General features: G+C 40.4%; 2 protein-coding genes across 6 annotated transcripts in view; both read left to right on the forward strand.

Moving 5' to 3' along the window:
* Window positions 1-3,120: 3,120 nt before the first annotated feature.
* LOC143040771 (solute carrier family 35 member C2) overlaps window positions 3,121-20,307 on the forward strand; it is a 260,071-nt gene continuing 242,884 nt past the window's right edge. For 3 of the 5 annotated variants that reach the window (XM_076212199.1, XM_076212202.1, XM_076212203.1), the window contains exon 1: window positions 3,391-3,556. The gene's annotated coding sequence lies outside the window, so the exon portion shown is untranslated. Of the gene's footprint in view, window positions 3,254-3,390; window positions 3,557-3,626; window positions 3,647-20,307 lie in introns of those variants that run through there. The other 2 variants (XM_076212200.1, XM_076212201.1) reach the window with 2 other exon arrangements.
* LOC143040877 (uncharacterized) lies at window positions 4,662-7,166 on the forward strand. The gene has a single exon (XM_076212321.1). The coding sequence runs from the start codon at window positions 4,662-4,664 to the stop codon at window positions 7,164-7,166; it is 2,505 nt and encodes an 834-aa protein (XP_076068436.1).

Here is a 20,307-nt window from a genome sequence, read left to right on the forward strand (position 1 = left end):
CAGAGAGTTAAATAAACTCATTACACCAGACCGACACCCAATTCCGATCCTTCAGGAGCTCCTCCACTCTGTCGGTGAAAACAACGTAGTTTTCACGACCTTGGACCCTATGCCGGGATATTTCCAGATCCCCTTGCCCCAGAGTCTAGGCCTCTGGCAGCTTTTAGCACACCCACATGACACTATCAATGCAAACGACTCGCCATGGGTCTCGCATCAGCTCCTTCAGTGTTCACGCGACTCATGCACAAGGTACTCGCAGGTCTCATTGGTCACTCGTGTTCATGTACGTCGATGACGTCATCATAGCTTCCAAATCAATTAACGAACATCTACACACTGTCTTCTCGCGACTACAACAGGCAGGTCTCAAACTGAAGCTTAAGAAGTGTTCTTTCCTTCAGAAAGAAATACGCTTCCTAGGGCATGTCCTTAATTCACAAGGAATTTTAACTTCGCAGCACAAGGTCAAGGCAATCATATATTTTCCACGCCCTACTTACGTTCACATACGTTCATTTCTTGGTCTGGTAGGTTTTTAAGACGTTACATTCAAGGTTACGCTAGTATAGCAGCACCTTTAACGTCACTACTTAAAAAGGACACACCTTTAAATTGGACAAGAGAAAACCCTTAATGACTTAAAGACAGCCTTGACCACGGCACTTGTCCTTGCCTTCCCAAAGCACAAGCTTCCCTTTACAATTTATACTGATGCGTCCTATACTGGACTAGGCGCTGTCCTCGTGCAACACCATGACACAAAACTCAGACCAATTGCCTATGCGAGCTGCACACTCAGGAAACACGAGCGGAATTACTCAGTCACAGACATAGAAGCTATAGCAGTGATATACGCACTCAAACATTTCAAAGACATCATCCTCGGTTACGAATTACACATATACACAGACCATCAACCAATCTTACACCTATTCAAGGGGAAGAACCTTTCCGGGAAACTTGCCCGCTGGTTCCTCACCATACAAGAATTCATGCCTACCTTTCATTTTGTTCAGGGAAAAGCAAATGTAGTTGCAGATGCTCTTGTTCGCCATATTGCGACCATAAATCAAAACCCACCTTCAGTTAATATTACTCAAGCGCGCATAGCCGCAGCGTAGAGATCAGATCCTCTTTGGAAATGTGTCATATTTTTCCTCGAATCTGCAGACACATCTAACACAGACAATTTTCCTCCAGATATTGACAATGACACGCTAGTGGATAACATTCTTTATCATAAAACAACACTAACAAACAAACAGGAACCCAACAGATCAGTGCTCCAACTGGTAGTCCCTACAGATCTCATTCCAGAAGTCTTAAAACTTAAACACGATTCACCTAGTGCTGCACACCCGGGCAAGGAGAAAAGCGTTACTCGGGCCAGATTGCACTATTTCTGGTTAACAGTGAGGAAGGATATACACGCGTACATCGACGCTTGTCCCTCCTGCGCAAGTCACAAAAGGCATATTAGCCGAGTGGAGACCAAGTCCAATATGTCCTTGATGGCGGCGCGCTACTCTATCGGATTCCCTGGCCAAGAGGTTCCACATATGATAGTGTGTGTCAGATTTATGTCAGATATGTGACACAGAAATATGGAGCTGCTGTCATTGTTTTTTATGGCTACAGAGATGAACCCACAACTAAAGATGCCACACAACAAAGAAGAACAGGAATCTGCTCTAGTTTGACCGTAAACTTTGCTGGTGATATGATCATCCAATCCAAGAAGGAGGACTTCCTGAACAACAAGACAAACAAACAGCGCTTCATACATTTTCTCAGCGACAAACTAGAAAGGGCTGGATGTAGCACAGAACACGCAAAGCATGATGTTGATGTCCTCATTGTTCAAACAGCCCTTGCCTTTGCCAGAACAAGAGATACGGTTCTCATTGGTGACGACACAGATTTGTTGGTCCTACTGTTGTATCACGCTGATATGACCGCAAACGAACTGTTTCTGGTATCAGAGTCAAAGCAAGCCACTAAATCGAGAAGGGTATGGTGCATAAAGCAGTCGAAAGAGTTGCTGGGTCCTCAGATTTGCGACCATCTGCTCTTTGTCCATGCTATTCTTGGCTGCGATACCACTAGTCGCCTGTTTGGATTAGGAAAAGGTTTGGCAGTGAAGAAGGTGAAGACTGATTCCCTGTTTCGTGAGCAATCAGAGATGTTCCACAAATCAGAGCAAACACCGGAGGACATAACTGCTGCAGGAGAGAAAGCTCTGGTATCACTGTACGGTGGTACTAGAGAGGAAGGACTGGGCAGCTTAAGATACAAACGGTTCTGTGACAAGATTTCCAAGAGCACATCTTCCGTGGAACCACAAACTCTACCCCCAACATCAGCAGCTGCAAGATTCCATAGCCTCCGTGTCTATTACCAGGTAATGGAGTGGAAAGGAACATGTGTCAACATGAAGCCACAAGATTGGGGATGGCACATTGTGGACAGAAGGTACATGCCTGTACAAACAGATCAGCCCGCAGCACCACCGGAGATACTGGATGTCATCTGTTGTAGCTGCAAGAAAAACTGCAAAACAAGGAGGTACACATGCCAAAAATATGGTCTCCATTGCACTGCCATGTGTAGAGAATGTCGTGGTACAAGTTCTTCTAACTCACAGGTGCCAGATTTATCAGATAATGTAGACGACGACGCTTAAGCCGGATACCGCAAAATGGCACAACTGGTATTGACACTCTTGAAATTGATGTTGATGATCTGTTGTTGAAACATAGGCTTACTGTTATTCATGAGTATGATAATAAACTTATCTATGGCTACAATTGTGTTTTCATACATTTCAGTAGGCCCTAGGTTAAAAAATGAACCGAAAAATATGAAATGTTGAGCAAATACATTTTGAAAATAGACATTCTTTCCAGCATATTGGATTTTTGGCTATAAATTCTCTATCCAATAAAAACGTAACCTATTCCACGTGAATTCTTGTGTTCAAAAACCCCATATTAGCACTTTAAATTACTCAATTATTACATCTAAATGCGGAGATATGGCAAATTATCGAAAATTGGCGGCCATCTTGGATTTATGCAAATTAGACATAATTCCTCAACGTGGATTTCTTAGGACTTTTAGTATGATGTTCTAGACACCTCATGGGCATACCCTGTGGTGAAAACAATTCTGTTGCAATTTGTTCCAAGTTGGGCCCTAAAATGTGCTATATTGCCTGGACTAGAGGCGCAAATTTGCATTTCTCCACAAGGTGTTTACACGAACTATTTTATTTTTAATTAACAGCTGTGTTTTCTATTTGTAAAGTGTTTCAAATCATCTCCTATTTTCTATATTCATGTATCATAAGTACTAGTATTAAACGATACAACATTTTAATAGTAAACAATATAAGCCCGTGTTGTCTGTCAAATCCAAACTGCACATAACGTGCAGGTGATATCGTTACATATTTAATATTTGTGAATACGGCATATACCCACGCTTAGCAAATAACTTTTCATATGAAATTGTCATTGCCTATCGTTATTAAGTGCTGACAGACTGGATGCAAGTAAGTGTTTTTTGGCATGAATATTTTAAATCTCAAAGATACTGAAATCAAAATGTAAGAAATGCGGTATGGCAGGTAACAGACAACAGTGTACGTGGCGTATATTTGTTGTATTATTATTTGCATTGTGTTTTATAAGATAATTGTTCTGTTTGAAGGTAAAGTTCGGTAACTTTTAAAGCGACGTCAGTGACGGGTTTTATATATTTTCACATTGTTTACAGTGAGAACCCGGTCTCACTAATTACCGACCAAACCCAAGCAAGGACGGTTTTTGCTCAAATGCACAATTTCATATAAAAAATTAGCATATGATTGCATTATATGACATATTTTCTTTAAAATGCGTGATTTCCATGTAATTTGATCAAAGAGGAGTTACATTTTTATCCTCTGCAAAATTACCGACCACAGCTACGAATACCGTCCAATTTGCTAATTACCAACCAAAACCGACCAAACTCGAGCAAGGACGGTTTTTGCTCAAATGCACAATTTTATATAAAAAATTAGCATATTGTTGCATTATTTGACCTATTTTCTTTAAAATGTGTGACTTCCATGTAATTTGATCAAACATGTTATGTTTTTATCTTCTGCAAAATTACCAACCACAGCTGCGAATACCATCCGACTCACTAATTACTGACCAAACCCAAACAATGACGGTTTTTGCTCAAATGCACAATTTCATATAGAAAATTAGTATATAGTTGCATTATTTGACCTATTTTCTTTAAAATGTGTGATTTCCATGTAATTTGATCAAAGAGAAGTTATGTTTTTATCCTCTGCAAAATTGCCGACCACAGCTACGATTCGTCCAGCCCACCATCTATGATCACTGGTGGTATGGATCAAACTACACTCTATTAAGTTTGTTACTATTGTGTTATTATTAATTATAGATTGCATATAGTTGAATTATTTCAACTATTTACTTTAAAGTGTGATTTTCATGTAATTTGACCAAAGAGAAATTATGTTGTTAGCTTCTATAAAATGACCAACCACAGCTACAAATACCATAACAAATTACTTGAACACAAGTAAGTATAACATATTCAGAAGAGACCGGGATGCAAACGGGGGAGGTGTGGTCATTATGATTCATAAGGCACTCTCATCAGTAGTAGTGGAAGAGAACATATGGGGCAATATTGAGGCAGTTGTCAGCACAGTTCACATCGGGAAAAAGAAACTCCTTCTTGGATGTTTATACAGACCTCCAGGATCCTCAGCAGAGTATAATGCCAGAGTAAGGGAAGCTATTAGAGTGATGAGCAACACAGATGCACACCAGACACTACTGTGCGGGGACTTTAATTTCAAGGAAATTGATTGGATTAACCACACTATAAAGGGGGGACCTGAAAGTGAGCAAATGAAATTTTATGATGCCTGTCAAGATGCATTCTTACACCAGCACATTACTCAGTTTACGCGAGTAAGAGGAAACGACACACCATCCCTCCTTGACCTTGCCTTTTCAAAGAGTGAACTTGAACTAGAGGAGATACATTATAAGGCCCCTATAGGGGCAAATGATCATGCTGTGATATTGTTTAATTTTAGGTTAGAAAGTGATATTAATGTAGAAGGGACAACCAAATGGAATTACTTACGAGGTAACTATGAAGGAATGAATCAGTACCTGACTAACATTAACTGGAACGAGTTGCTAATGGACAAACCTGTGGAATACATTCTCCAAATTTACAAAGAAGCTACTGAAATGTACATACCCAAGTTCCATGTGCAACCATTTTCGAGGAAACCGAAGTGGATGACAGTGTCTTTAAAGAGGAAAATTGAGGCTAAGGAGAAAGCATGGGAAAGATACATAAAGAGGAAGACAACGCACAGATACCAACACTATTGCAGAACAAGAAACATTTGCACCACGGCAGTTAGGGAGGCTAAATTCTTATTTGAAAAAGACCTTGCTCGGGAAACTAAAACAAACCCTAAAGCTTTTTATGCCTATGCTAGGAGCAAAACTACCATAAAGGAGGAGGTAACACAACTAGAAAAGGATGATGCCTCACTCACCGCCACGAACCAAGAAGCTGGAGAACTCTTGAACCGTGAATTCCAGAAGGTTTTTCAACGTGAAGAAGGGAATGTACCTGAGATCACTGCTATTTTTAATGGTACAGAGCTTAGGCTATCCACATTCTCAGTCAATGATGTCAAAGAAGAAATGAGTAAGCTGAAAAGCCCATCAGCATCAGGCCCTGATGGAGTCCACCCAACTGTCCTAAAGGAATGTTGCGCTAGTCTTGCTTTTCCCCTGTGGTGTATCTTCAGAGAATTTCTCAGGACTGGAAGTGTTCCTACAGACTGGCGTTTAGCAAATATTACTCCAATCTTCAAAAATGGAAGAAAAACTGACCCCCTAAATTACAGACCTGTGAGCCTTACCTCTGTACCCTGCAAAGTCTTAGAAAAGCTAATTCGGAAAGACCTAGTGGAACACCTTGAATCAAACAACATCCTCAGTCAACACCAACATGGTTTTAGGGCGAGAAGATCGTGCCTTACCCAATTATTAGAATACCTAGAGGAGCTTGAGACTACCATCGATGAACGGGGAAGCGTGGACTTTGTATATTTAGATTGTAGGAAAGCCTCTGATACTGTTCCACACAAAAGACTTATTGCCAAACTACAAGCTCTAGGAATCAGAGGACAATTATGTAACTGGATTAGGGGCTTCTTACAAGATCGAAGACAGAGGGTGGTGGTCAAGGGAGAACTCAGCAGCTGGAGGCAAGTCTGGAGTGGAGTTCCACAGGGAAGTGTCCTGGGACCTGTTCTTTTCCTAGTTTATGTGAATGACATCCTGGATAATTTGAGATCTAATGGAAAGCTTTTTGCAGATGATGCAAAGATATATAGGAAAATCAGGACATCAGATGATGCAATAATTCTGCAAGGTGACTTAGAGAAACTGGAGGAGTGGAGTCTCAAGTGGCTTTTAAGTTTTAATGAAAGGAAGTGCGGTGTGATGCATGTAGGAAGGGAAAATCCAGGCCACAGTTACACCTTGGCAGGAGTGCAGTTGAACACCACAACCTCTGAGAAAGACCTGGGAGTAACCATCACAAGTGACCTAAGACCAGGCACTCATGTATCTAAAGTTGCTGCTAAGGCCAACCAGATGCTGGGGAGAATAAGAAGCACATTTACCTATATGAACATTGAAATGTTTAAATCCTTATACCTGGGTCTGGTACGACCACTGATGGGCCGAGGGGACATTGAGAGGCTTGGAAAAATACAACGTCGAGCAACCAAACTTGTCCCCGAACTGAGTGACCTAAGCTATGAAGTGAGACTAGAGAGGCTGGGTCTTACTACATTGGAGGAGAGAAGAAGCAGGGGTGACATGATTGAAGTGTACAAAATACTTAACCATTATGAAAACATAGACGCAGACCAGTTTTTCAAGGTGGCAGCAACTACAACTAATACTCAGGTTCAAACAAGAGGACATCACATGAAGCTTATAAAACCACAGCACCGAACAACGAAAAGGAACAACTTTTTCAACGCCAGAGTGATAAACCAGTGGAATAGCCTTCCTGAAAGTGTAGTTGCCAGCTGAAGTGTAAATGCATTCAAAAATAACTATGACAACTACATGAAAGTTTTTATGAGAAGAGGCAACCTATGAGCCATAGCTCCCTAGCCTCTTAACTATTACTACGGTAAGCAAATTACTACGGTAAGCTTGCATTATTTGAACTATTTTCTTTAAAATGCGTGATTTTCATGGAATTTGATCTAAGAAAATTTATGTTTTTAGCCTCGGCAAAATTACCGACCACAGCTACAAATTTACAGACCAAACCTGACCACCAGTGATCATAGATAGCAGGCTGGACGGCATTCGTAGCTGTGGTCAGTAATTTTGTAGAGGATAAAAATGTAACTTTTCTTTGATCAAATTACATGAAAATCACAGATTTAAAAAATAATAGTTCTAATAATGCAAGCATATGCTAATTTGTTACGGTATTCGTAACTGTGGTTGGTCTTTAACTCCTTCACTACAGGCCAAAATCTCGCAGGCAGCTTTAGCTGCCAGACGTGCGATGTTGCGTCATAATACTCCTATTATAAAAAATAAAATTACCGCTTATATAGCTCGTTCTCTTTCACCCGTGAATTTTGATAACCATAGAAAATATGATGAAGCCAGTTTACAGAGTATGGGGGCCACGCAGGTATGACTACAAAAAATATAATCAAGACGCCAACATCGGCATCCTCGTGTACCCACTTGCTCCTCATGACGCCTACGTAGGTGTCATTGTATCGAAGGGGTTAAAGAAAATAGTTGGGAAAGAAATTGATTTGGTAAGGCTAAACATTTCAAGGTTGCACATAAATGGTGTCTCAATGACTGTGGGAGACAATATTAAGAATCTGGGAGTGATCATTGACAGAAATGTAAATCTCGCGAGTCAGGTGCATCATTTGGTTAGAGTGGCTAGTTATCACCTGAGAAACATAACCTTTGTAAGGAAATATCTTGATAAAGAAACTGTCAACTCGCTGTATTATGGACTGCCTAACCACTTATTGAGGAAACTACAATTAGTTATGAACAGAGCTGCGAGGATGATAGTGGGTTTAAAGAGGCGTGAGAGAATAACTCCCGTACTGATAAGCTTACACTGGTTGCCTATTAAGGCGAGGATCATTTATAAAATATGCACGCTAGTATATCAAGTGATTAAATTTGGAAAACCAGTCTACCTCAAAGAATTGCTTAGTGACTTCGGTACAGCTTCCGACATGACATTAAGGCATAATGTTCAAATAGACAGGCTAAATGAGCCAAGATTCAACACCGAAATGGGTCGTAAAGCCTTTGTGAATAGTGCTCCAAGGTTATATAATAAATTACCCGAATGCGTAAGGATATCTGAAAACTATACAATCTTCAAGAAGGAACTAAAGGCGTATTTGTTCAATGAGTGCTATGACACGGACAGCATGTCAATGAGGACGGATTTTGGTTGCTAGTATAATCGTTTTCAGCTGAGCAGAGCGTCATGCAAGACGGAGCTTAGCATCGAATCATCACATCAAGTATCAAGTAAGTATCAATCTATTTCACTAATAACACAATAGTAAGAAACTTAATAGAGTGAAGTTTGATCCATACCACCAGTGATCATAGATGCGGCTGGATAGCATTCATAGCTGTGGTTGGTAATTTTGCAGAGGATAAAAACGTAAGTTCTCTTTGATCAAATTACATGAAAATCACACATTTAAAAAAAAATGGGTCGAATGATGCAACAATTTATGAGTTGGATAGTATTGGTAGCTGTGGTCGGTAATTTTGCAGAGGATAAAAATGTAACTTCTCTTTAATTGAATTACATGGAAATCACACATTTTAAATAATGCAACCATATGCTATTTTTGTATATGAAATTGTGCATTTGAGCAAAAACCGTCCTTGTTCGGGTTTGGTCGGTTTTGGTTGGTAATTAGTGAGTTGGATGGTATTGGTAGCTATGGTCGGTAATTTTGCAGAGGATAAAAACATAACTTCTCTTTGATCAAATTACATTGAAATCCCATATTTTAAAGAAAATAGGTCAAATAATGCAATGATATGCTAATTTTTTATATAAAATTGTGCATTTGAGCCAAAACTGACCTTGTTCGGGTTTGGTTAGTAATTAGTGAGACCCCTGACAGGGTTCCCATGGTCCTTGAAAATTCTGGAAAGTCCTGGAAAAAAAAAGTGATCCTGGAAAGTCATGGAAAAGTCCTGAAATTCTGCCAAAAATCAAGTGGTCCTGGAATTAGGACTACCAGCTAAAAAAAGTCATTGAAAGTCCTTGAATTCAGTGTTGCATGGATGTTGGTTGTGCTCAATATTCTACAGTGTGCAGTGTCTGACATAGCAAACATGGGAGTTTCCGCTCTGAGAAGTCACATGAAAAGCAACTTGCATAACAGGATCAGCTAGTCAAGGCAAAACCCATCAGCAATCCGCAACTTCTTTGGAAAGAAGCAAGATGAAAAGGCAGATGATACTGCAGCCAATGTCACCTCCAGTGCACCAGTTGCTAGTACAAGTACAGCACCACAAAGATCAGAGGTTGTAGCTGCTGTGTCAGATGCTGCCCTCCACGCAGAGGTTCTCTGGGCTCTGAAGCTTGTTATGAGCAACTACTCATTCAATTCATCATCTGATGTGGGCATGTTGTTCCCAAGAATGTTTCCGGACAGCCAAATTGCTAAAACTTTCTCATGTGGTGCTACAAAGTGTGCTTATCTAGTTTGTTTTGGCCTGTCTCCATATTTCCATGATCTGCTAGTGGAGAAAGTCAGAAGTGCGGAGTGCTATACCATATCCTTTGATGAGTGCATGAACCCTGTTTCACAGAATGAACAAATGGACTTTATAGTCCGTTACTGGGGCAATGATTCTGGTCAGGTCAGTGTAAGGTACTTTGGGTCATAGTTCTTGGGGCATGCTTGAGCAAGCGACCTACTCAACAACTTAAGGAAGGGACACAACAACTAGATCCCAAGCGTCTGCTTCAGGTGTCAATGGATGGACCTAACGTCAATTGGAAATATTTCAATGACCTGCAACAGGAGCGCAAAACACAGGATCTCCCAGAACTTCTGAACATCGGAAGCTGTGGACTCCACACTGTCCACGGAAGCTTGCAGAAAGGGGCCAACGAGACTGGATGGAAGATTGGAAACCTACTAAGGTCTCTGTGGCAGCTCTTCCATGATACCCCCACAAGAAGAGAGGATTTCACCACTATCACAGGGAGCAAGCTGTACCCATTGCAATTTTGCCAGTACAAATGGGTTGAGGATGCAAAGGTTGCAGAGCGTGCGTTGCAGATGTGGCCCAACGTGGAGAAATTTGTGGCATCCTTCAAAGACCCCAAGAAGGCCCCTAGCACTGCCTCATTTGCATCAGTGAAAGCTGCCTGTGAGGACCCACTCTCCGTCGCAAAGCTACAATTCTTCATCTCTGTAGCTAAACAACTCCAGCCATTCCTTACGAGGTTTCAAACAGATGCACCCATGGCACCGTTCTTGGGACAGAAGCTAAAGGAAGTGGTTGTTGCGCTCATGGGACGTTTCATCAAAAAAGAAGTTCTGGACAAAGCAGACACCATGCAGAAACTGGCCAACCTGGACCCCAAGGACCAGAAGAACCAGATGCTGCCAAAACTTGTAGATCTGGGATTTGCTGCTCGAGAGTCTGTGAAGAAAGCTGCTGAGAAGAAACTGGTCAGTGATTTGAAGGTCCTGGCATTCAAGAATGAGTGTGTGACACTGCTATCAGAGCTCGCATCCAAGATGTTGGACAAGAGTCCCTTGAAACTGTCCCTGGTTCGATATCTCTCTGCACTGGCTCCAGATAAACTAGTTGCTCCTTCTACAGATGCGGCGACGAAGTTCCAGAAAATCCTCCAGATGCTTCTGAATGCCAACAGGCTGTCCGGGGAAGAGTGCGATGAGCTCCTTGCTCAGTACAAGGCGTTTGGCAGTGAGATGAGGCAGGAACATGCAGCAGATTTCAAGAACTTCACCCCAGATAGTGAGAGGCTGGACATATTTCTGGGCCAGTACTTTAAAGACCACAAATACAGCAAGCTCTGGTCTGTTTTCAAGATGCTTCTCACAGTCTCCCATGGTCAGGCATCAGTAGAAAGAGAAGACTATTGTAACTCTTCGTACAGTCTATGACAGTATCCAAGCCACGGGCCAGCACTTCACTGAGTTACCCTTCACTCCCAGACTGAAAAGGCATGTCAGGGCATCAAGGATGAGATACCAACAGTACCTCGCGGATCAGAAGAAGTCACAGACAGATAATGAGAAATCCTCAAAGAGAAAGGCACTACAAGAGGATATCCAGTCAGCAGAGAAAAAGAGGAAGCTCTTGAAAGATAGTATGGAGTCAATGACCAAGGAAGCAGACCAGCTGGCAAAGAAGGCAGAAACAGAGCATGACTTCACTTTGCTGGCTAAGTCCAATGCTTTCAGACTGAAAGTTTGAGAAGGCGGATGAAAATCTCAAACTGGAAAAGAAACTACAAGACCTCAAGCAGAAACTGAAATCAATGGAGTGACTATTTTCAAGAAAGAGCAAAGAATGAATTATACCTGATACTCTGATATATATATATATATATACAGGTAGTTCTCGTTATATGCGGGGGTTCCGTTCCGCACTGGATAAACTAACGAATTCGCATATATCGAACTATTGAACCTATGGGAAAAAGGGGGATATGTTCTCAACTCGGATTGATTATTTTTTTTTTTTTTTTTTTTTTTTTTACATATTTTATTTTGGCAAAGGGCTTACATACTGCATCTCATATATGTTTACATACATTTTAGCACAAGGCAATGGATTAGGGGCTGACATGTAAGTATTAACCTCGGGAAAAGACGCTACCGTAAACATCACTTATTTCGCCAAGCGTATTTTCTTCAGCTGTTTGAAAAATCAGTCTGTTTACAATTCACATTTCAGACTGCTTGCTACGCTTAAACTGACTGTTGATGTGCTCTGGAGATACACAGGCAGGCTTACTGCTTAGAGTTTATCCAGTGCGGAGAATAAACGATAATTCTTGCAGAGAGTGAAAATTGACGAAATTAATTGGGGCAGTAATAAGTATCAAAAATTAATTTGTTTGTGAAAAAAATAATTAATTTGTGTATCAAAAAAACTTAATTACCTGCAGAAAGACAATGGTTTGGCCTATGAAACAGGAAGGATGCCTAAGACGATGCCGTATGTACAGCTGCCGGTGTTGTTGTTGTGATAACGCCGCAGTGATGCCAGCTCTACCTAGCTGATGCAGCCAGTGTTACCACACGGCTTTATGCGCACCAACTTCAAATATATAATAGATATTTTGAAAAAAATAATCGGCCACGACTATTTTTATTTATTTTTTTTTTTTAGGTCAAATCGCATATCTTCGAATATATCCCCGCACATATCGAAAAGTGGTGCAAATTCTTGAATCGCATATACGTGAATTCGCATATATCGAAGTCGCATATATCGAGAACTACCTGTATATATATATACAGGTAAACGTCGACTTACGATGGCCGCGACTTACGATTGTTCGACTTTACGATGACGACGACGACGACGACGATATGATAATTTAACCCCTTCCATACGGTGCCGCACACGTATGCGTCATGAGGAGCAAGTGGATTTGCGACGCTGCCATATCGGCGTCTTGATTATATTTATTGTAGTCGCCCCTGTGTTTTTACATTCTCTCAAATGATTCATTCTCTGTGGTTTTCAAAATTCGCGGGTGAAAGAGAGAACGATCGATATAAGCGGTGACTATATTTTATGATGCGAGTATTATTACGTCACGTCGTACGGCTGGCATTGGCTGCTGCCCGCGAGATTTAAGTTCCGTACTGAAAATACATATTATAGTGTTTGAATATGGTAAAAAGGATAAAAATAATTAAATAAACTACTGTACATGTTTAATAGGCTATATTCAGTATCTCTGGTGGTTAATATACAGGTAGGCTAGGTACAGTGACCACGGAACAGAGTGGGGATCGACTTACGATGAGATCGTCTTACGATGGCTCTATCGAAACCTAATGCCATCGTAAGTCGACGTTTACCTGTATATATAATGTAATCTAACAGAGGAAGACTGCATAGTGTAATAAAGTGGGTGGAATCGGCTGGCTGTAAGGGGTGGAGGAGGCCAGAAAGATCAGTTTGTATTTGAAAATTGTTTTAGATATTCTGCTCAAAGTCCTGGAAATTTGATGAATTTTATCCTGGAATATCCTGGAAAAGTCCTGGAATTTAGTTTTCAATTTTCTGTGGGAACCCTGCCTGAAAACATACGTGTAAATAGGGTAAGTAGGTCTGAAAGTAAGGTGAAAGAATGGTAGGAGATTAATGTGCATAGTTTTAAACCTTGTGATACCCTGTGTTGAGTTTGGCCTATCAACCTCAGCTACAGGAACTGCTGCTGTATCCTCTGTTTTGCCTCATATACGTGCGATGTTGTGTCATAATAATCGCATTATAAAAAATAAAGTCGGTGCTCAATCATTCGTTCTCTTTCACCCGTGTATTTTGATAACCATAGAAAATTGATGACGCCAGTTTAGAGAGAATGGAAATTACGTAGGCATGACTACAATAAATATAATCAAGATGCCGACGTCGGCATCATCGAGTACCCACTTGCTCCTCATGCCGCCTACGTAGGCGTCACCGTATGGAAGTGGTTAACTTGTTGTTCCTTCCATCGTGTCATTGACATATACAAGAGACATTGTTGGTACAAGCACTGAACCTTGTGGAACTGCTCATTACTGCTCTCCATCTTGATATTTTATCCTTTACTACTGTCCTTGTGTATCATTCCTTCAAAAAATCTTTTATCCATTCTAGTAGTTCACCTCTCAGTCCTCCAGTGTCATTGTGCTCCAATTTCCACATAAGTTGTCTGTGAGGTACTTTATCAAATGCCTTCTCTAGGTTGAGGTACACACTCCACCCACCCCTCTCTCTCTCGTGCAGCACATCAATCACTGTGAAGTAAAAGCTTAAAAAGTTTGACAAACACAGCCTTCTAGATCTGAAGCCAAACTGACTAACTGTCAGAATGATCATCTCCTCAATATATTTGGTCCATCAATCTTTCACATTCCTTTTACATGATCACTAATGTACTGGTCAGTGATACTGGTGTCATTTAGTGGTGTCTCCTTGTTTCCACCTTTGTGAAATTGCACCACATTTGCCCTTTTCCAATCAAGTGGTACAGTGCCTTCTTTCAATGAACTAGCAAGACTGTGAATCTTATCCACTAGTTGTTCCCTACATTCTATAAGTATCCAGTTTGAGATCCTGTCAGGCCCTGAAGCTTTTATCACATTTAATGATCCCAAGAGATTGAGAACTTCCCTTACTTCTACATATATATGTTCTAAACCTGATATTCTGCTCACTTCACTTTCCTAAAAAGAAAGTGTTTTCTTTTGTAAAGACTGACTGGAAACTTTCATTATTTCTGCCTGAGCTGAGGCCTCTTCAAAAACCTCACAACCCACAACTTGGTGATTACTTCCCCATGTCTCAATTTACCATTTCTAAATCTGTATAGCAGTTTCTATTTATCTTTATAGTTATCTACCACACCTCTTTCAGAATTGCTTTCTTCCTCCTTGCAAATTCTTGTATAATCATTTCTAGTTTGTAATCTTCTTTTGTTTTATTACTTCTCTTCCTGCATTTTTCCCAAACCACATCCCTGGCCTTTTTTGCAACCTCACACCTTTTGTTAAACCAGTTGTGTCTGCTTCTTCCTCTCACTTGTCCTTGGCACATGTTTGTTCACCCCAAGGTTGTAAATGTTGAGAAAGGTTTCCCATTTCCTACTTATTCCTGTGGTATTCATGAATTCCTCCCAACTTGCTTTTTCAAAGATTTTTTTTTCAATTCTAAGTAATCTATTTTCCTAAAATTGAGTCTCCCTTGCCTGTGTGAGTCATTCCTTGGCTCTATTTCCTTATCTCCCAGTTGAAATTCAGTTGTTACATGGTCACTTTTTCCCATGAGCTGATGATGTCTGGATCTAATTTTGTGGGAATGTCATCTCCAGGTCTTTTCCTTTACCCACTGGGTCATTGTGTTCTTCATTGCTATACTTAACAGAACTAAGTTGTGATCGCTATTTGCAACAGATTCACCGACTTCTACATCAGTTACCATGCTTTCGCGGCTAGTGATCAAAAGATTGAGTAAGTTTCCATATCTTGTGGGCTCTTTTACATGCTGAATTAAGAAAATCAATCAAGCGACTACCTATATGGCCATGTTCAAGGGTCATCCAATCAATGTCAGTAAAATTGAAATCGCCCATTATCAATAAATCCCGGTTGCAGAAACTAGACAGTTCTTGAAATAACAGTTTGTCGTCTGCTAATGATAATGTCTTTGGCCTATATATTACACCTATATTCATTTTTTGTCCATTTGTTTGGGTTAACTCAACCCACAAACTATCATATGCATCCTGTTTCACTTTGTCTAAAACACAAGCATGAACATTGTTTTTAACATACAATAGAACACCCCCACCTTTCTTGTGGTTTCTATCCTGATGAAAGTTTTAAATCCCGCAATATTAAATTCAGCTTCGAACTCTGTACCATTTAACCATGTCTCAGTTATTCCTATCATATCGAGGTTTTCGCTTTTGACATACGCCTGTATTTCTTGAAATTTGTTCCTAATACTACGAGCATTAAAGTACATGGTTTTAAGAAACTCGTGATTATTTCTTTTTGACACATTTTGAATTTCAATATCATGTCTTACATTATCATTTTGTTTTTTATCTATACCTTGCTCTATATTATTATTTGGTCCTTCATTGACATTCAATGCCTCATTAACATTTCTCCCATCAAAATTAACATTTCCCCCATCACGGACATCTGGTCGATCACGGTCATCCGATCTCTTTTGTACATTTTGTCCCCCTACGTCACCGTGATTCACGCCAGCCTCCCGTCGTTCAGTGACATTATGTCCGGCATCCCTTTCTAAAATTATATTTTGTCCTCCAATGACATTATATCCTACCGTGATATTTTTTCCTCCACTATAATTACATCCCATCGTGATCTTTTGTCTTCCACTGTCATTACATCCTATCATGATATTTTGGCCTTCATTGACATTCTGTCCGGTATCCCTTCCTAAAATTATATTTTGGCCTTCACTGACATATCCTACCGTGATATTTTCTCCTCCATTATCATTACATCCTATCGTGATATTTTGTTCTCCACCATCATTACTTCCCATCATGATCTTTTGTCCTCCACTGTCATTACATCCCATTGCAACATTTTGTCCTATGTCATTACATCCTAATGTGACATTTCGTCCTCTAGCGACATTATATCCACTGTCATTACATCCTATCATGATATTTTGGCCTTCATTGATATTCTGTCCGGTATCCCTTCCTAAAATTATATTTTGTCCTTCACTGACATTATATCCTACCGTGATATTTTCTCCTCCATTATCATTACATCCTATCGTGATATTTTGTTCTCCACTATCATTACTTCCCATCGTGATCTTTTGTCCTCCACTGTCATTACATCCCATTGCAACATTTTGTCCTATGACATTACATCCTAATGTAACATTTCGTCCTCTAGCGACATTATATCCTAAAATTATATTTTGTCCTATACTGGCACATTGTTCTACATTAATGCTATACTCTACACTGTTTTCCCAAGTACATTCTATTTCCCCTTCCCTTTGGGCTTCTACCCTAAAAAAGGAGCTAATTCATTACAAACTCCCACAATGAGTTTTGTAAGAACATCTTTGCCTCTGCGGGTAAGGTGGATCCCATCAGAAGCGTAAAGGTCATGGCGCCTAGAAAAGAGATACCAAGGATCAAGAAAGTGGTATCCCAATTGTGTGCACAACTGCGATATCCTATCACTGATCCCTATGGCTCTACTGTTTCAACTCGAGCCTGCGTAGATCCTCGGGAGGATCCCACAGACTACGTGACGGCTCCCACGTTCCTTCATCTCCTGAAGGAGGACCTTGTAATTACGAACAAGCCCCTCTGATCTCACCCTACCTACATCATTACTTCCCGTATGAACAATCGTAACCGTGTCCTTCCGTCCTTGCTCCCTGATGGACCGGGTACAATCGACGATCCCTCGGCCTGGTTGACATACAAGCTTGCAACGTCGCTTAGTCTTCCGCTGCAGGATGTCGTCATAGCCTCGCACCATGGAGTCCCCCACCACCAAGAACTCCTGGTTTTCAGCCACTTCATCCTCCAGTAGAGCAAAATGATTGGCTAGAGCCAGCGGTTGCTCCACAGGGCACACATCTACCGAACGCGGGCTCGACAAACGTGACCCCACGGAGTGCCACTCGCTCATGGCAGTGACAGTAGGGGAAGAAGTGGAACGCTCTTTGGGTTGTGGGGAGGGTTCACTCTTCTCACGGAGCGCACTCCTGAGAAGACGAATTTCCTCCTCACACATCCTGAGACGGACCTCTAGGTTCATGCAACCTTCACAAGCCATTTCGCTCCCCCTTTAGCAATAAAAATGGCAGAGAAAATACAAATCAACAACAACAAAAAATCAAAGCGGTCTCTAATAAACTAAATACGCGAAGCTTACTCTGCTTACCTTATACTATTTCTCCTACCTTTGGAGTATAGTAACAGAAAACTGTTTTGAATTTAAATAGAACACTGCACTTTATCTTATATCTGTAACTGTATAGCACTATACTATACAATCACAAAAACACAACACAATCACTTAACACTATTTGGAGATATAACTTTCACAGGTATTTGCTAGCTGGTGTCTGTGCAGAAAAACAAGGTCTCCAGCTGAGGTCACGAGCGGACTGAGCTGAGGTCACACTGTCCACATCTGGAATTTCATAAACAAACTGACAATATTTTTTCTCATTTCAGAAGATGTAAATAAACATGATAAATGCCATGTGGCTTCAGGTAATGTTGCTATTCTAAAAATATAATACCAATGATGTAGGCTGACAAATCATAGTGCAATATTCTGATCATGTGATCTTCCTGATGCCCGCCTTCATGACATCAGTCTGGCTTGGGTCACCTTAATCAAAATATGAGAGAAAATTCCAACAGCCGCACACAGCGGTAAATCATCATTGATTTCTACAAAATGTACCTCAGAATGATCGTTAGAGTCTTACCTTTACTCTGATCTAGTCACATTTTTGAAAAACTGGGATTTCAGTGGGCTAGTATTGGAAAGGTTCAGCTGAATGTATCTCCCATCTCCTATATCCTAGAAAGATCATTTTTGCACCGGAGTGAAGCTTAGGTCGGGCTCTGATTGGTCAGAAAATTTCAAAATGTTCCTTCCTGTGTAACGACTGCGCATTTATGAAAGACCGGCTCCAGCCTGTTACGCTGCCGAAGTTGATCGGGATGCTATTTAGCGTTCGCAAGACAATGAAAGAACGGAACACTTGATTTCTAACGATAAGAAATATGCTTTATTGATACTTTCATGGGATAATATATACATCAAAATAAAGCTTATTTCAAGATGAATTATTTGATGTTGGTAATTACCGTATTTTACGGCTTACAAGACGTACTTTTTTTCCTGAAAAATGCTAGTGCGTCTTCCAAGACGAATGTTGTATTGTAAGGCAACACCCAGTCTCAAGTGAGCTTGGACACTTGGCCGATAGTGACCTGGATTTGTATGTTGAGTCATTCCACTATGATGTTAGCTTAAGTACTATTTAATTCAACCTTTTATATGATGTAAACTCAGTATTTAGCTGTTACAAGTATTTCCAATACTATAATCCTTCCTGGAGCCTACTCGGAGTGTGGAGAAAACGGGCCGTTCCCTTGTTTCATAGCAACACACACTTATGTACACATTAACTGGGACAAAAGAAACACAAGAGGACATGGAAAGAAAATAAAAAAAACATAGCTATAGAAGAGAACTGAAGAAAAACAGTTTTCCTCATAGAGTTTTGGACACTTGGAACAAACTGGACAATGAAATAGTATGCGCAAAAACCATTCATGAGTTTAAAAACAAACTAGACACTGCAAGATACAAAGGCGGGACAACACGAGCATAGCTCCCCTTCCCGCAAAATACAACTAGGTAAATACAACTAGGTAAATACATGCACCACAAACTTAATATGCTTTTACTCAAGACTAATAGACATAGTGCAAGAAAGAAATGGATGGGCTGATTGTGCATTCCTAGACTTGCAAAAAGCCTTTGACAAAGTACCACACAGAAAATTACTAAAAAAACTGGAACACAGGAGGAATACAAGGAAACCTACTAAAATGGATGGAGGACTTTCTGACTGGTAGAAAGATGAGAGTAGTGCTCAGAGAAAAATATTCAGATTGGAAAGAGGTGATCAGTGGAGTACCGCAAGGATCTGTACTGGCACCAATAATGTTTGCTATCTATATGAATGACATGGACGAGGACGTGAACTGCTACATGAGCTTCTTTGCTGATGACGCCAAACTGTTAAGGAAAGTAGAAACTAATGAGGACTGTGAAGCACTGCAAGAAGACCTAAATAGTGTATGGAACTGGAGTCAGAAATGGGAAGTGGACTTTAATACTAAGAAGTGTAGCATAATGGAGTTTGGAAAAAGCAAAAACAGAATATCAGGAAAATATACAATTGGAACCAAGGAAGTAAAGAAAGTAGGATCCGAAAAAGATTTGGGTGTAATTATCACGAACGACTAGTCCTATGATATACAGATTAACAAAATTGTCGGGGAGACTTACAACTTGCTAAGATCAATAAAAGTGGCATTTACATACTTTGACGAAGACATGATAAAAAAAATATTGGTTACATTGATAAGGCATAGATTAGAGTATGCGCGACATTGTGGTCCCCCAGTACCAAAAAGAATATAAAGAAAATAGAAAGAATCCAAAGAGCAGCTACAAAAATGGCACCTGCACTTGCAAACCTATCATACGAGGAGAGATTGGCTAAACTGGATTTACCGACACTGGAGCAAAGAAGAGAGGTGACCTATTGACCATCTACAGAATCATGAAAGGCACAGAGATACTTGATAGAGAGAACTTACTTAACTGGGACAAAA

The sequence above is a fragment of the Oratosquilla oratoria genome, chromosome 29 (assembly GCF_046742065.1).
Source record: "Oratosquilla oratoria isolate Oo_2021 chromosome 29, ASM4674206v1, whole genome shotgun sequence".
NCBI classification, from domain to species: domain Eukaryota; kingdom Metazoa; phylum Arthropoda; class Malacostraca; order Stomatopoda; family Squillidae; genus Oratosquilla; species Oratosquilla oratoria.